This window comes from Penaeus monodon, chromosome 21 (assembly GCF_015228065.2).
Source record: "Penaeus monodon isolate SGIC_2016 chromosome 21, NSTDA_Pmon_1, whole genome shotgun sequence".
NCBI classification, from domain to species: Eukaryota; Metazoa; Arthropoda; class Malacostraca; order Decapoda; family Penaeidae; genus Penaeus; species Penaeus monodon.
The window spans coordinates 7,365,819-7,367,244 of record NC_051406.1 but is presented as its reverse complement, the minus strand read 5'-3'; the positions used below and the strand labels follow the sequence as shown (position 1 = coordinate 7,367,244).

The window sequence follows — 1,426 nt, the reverse complement described above, 5'->3', positions numbered from 1 at the left end:
TGAAAGGTACCTCCTTTCTCCCTCCTTATACCTTTCGCCTCCCCTCTCCCTCCTTATACCTTTCGCCTCCCCTCTCCCTCTACCTTTCACTCTCCCGCTCTACTACGTCATCTCACCTTGAGATGTTCCTTAAATACACTTATTTCTCCTACCTTAAGCCCTACATTTGCTCCGTGTCACTTCCCTCCTCTTTCCCCTTAAATTACCACCCCTATGTTAATCCCTTATCCCTCTCCTCCCTTTTCCATCTCTTTTTTTCCCCTCTGTGCCAACTCTCTATTTCCCTTTCCTCGTCCCCTTTTCCTCTTTATGTACTCTCCGTTTCTCCTCTGTTTCCTCTTCCCCATTTCCCCATTGTCTTTAAGCTCCCTTGCTCTTCTTTTTTCAGTCCTCTCCCTTCCTTTCCCCTCCCCCTAGCACCTTCCTTCTTATAGTAATAGTAGTAAATGTAATAATAATATACTATGACTAATGGTAAGGAAATAACGAGAATTAATTAAGGTACTATATGCATTTTTAGTGCAATAGCATGGTTGTGACGATATGCTTCTAGAATCATACACCCAACGCTTAAATAGTTATATATTGTATGTTGCAGATGCGGCACGTTTACATCTTTAAAAATTAAACCCATAATTAAAGGCTAGAAATTTATCATTTCAATTATACATCCTCCCTCCGAAGGATGGTTGATCTCAAAAGCTACTGAATTGAGGTTGGGTTGACGGCTCACGACACTGTTGGTTGAATTTATAGATAATTCTGAGACGGTGGGTTACCTGCTCTACAGTTCCCGTGGAAAGGCCCTAAATACTATACTATATTACGTTAACTGTTCTTAGGTCATGAATATTGGGTAATAAAAGGTCTACGTTCACTAGATAGCACTAGGTCTAAAAAGTATTTGCTTTGCATGCTCTGGCAGGATATTTTAAAATAAAAACCAAGTTATAACCTATATCAGGAATAAAGGTTTGAAATACTGCCGTGGGCTCTATCTTGGTAGAAAATAAGACAGAGATTTTGTAGTCTTAAAGGAGGACAGTCTCCAAATAGTCATGAAATCTTAAGGACCTTAGCAACTTAGCAAGATTAAGATTATAGGTGTTATTTGTTTATCTATTTGAGGGGGAGTCTTATGTAACCGTACACGACATTAAGCAAAAATCAGGGTCTTTGCAAATCGCCATTTTCTCTTTTCTCTACGCAAATCGCCATAAAGATCACACACAAATTCATTGACATAATAAAGACGAGACGAGCACCTACCTGGAAGCAGTTTCCATTCGGACACAAACCGTAGCTGGCGTAATGTTGGGCCTTATCGGAGTAGAGTAAGCGAGAAATCAGGTACCACGAGGAGTTGAAGGTGGCATCTGGCTCTCCTAAGGGGGTCACAGCCTCTTGGTATGTTGGGATTCTGCAA

General features: G+C 40.8%; 1 protein-coding gene across 1 annotated transcript in view; it reads right to left on the bottom strand.

Annotated features, from left to right (window-relative positions):
• Nucleotides 1–1,426, bottom strand: part of LOC119586548 — a 58,792-nt gene that overhangs the window by 13,061 nt on the left and 44,305 nt on the right. The window contains exon 17 of the mRNA XM_037935307.1: nt 1,270–1,420. Coding sequence (XP_037791235.1) covers nt 1,270–1,420 — 151 coding nt within the window. The remainder of the gene's footprint in view (nt 1–1,269; nt 1,421–1,426) is intronic.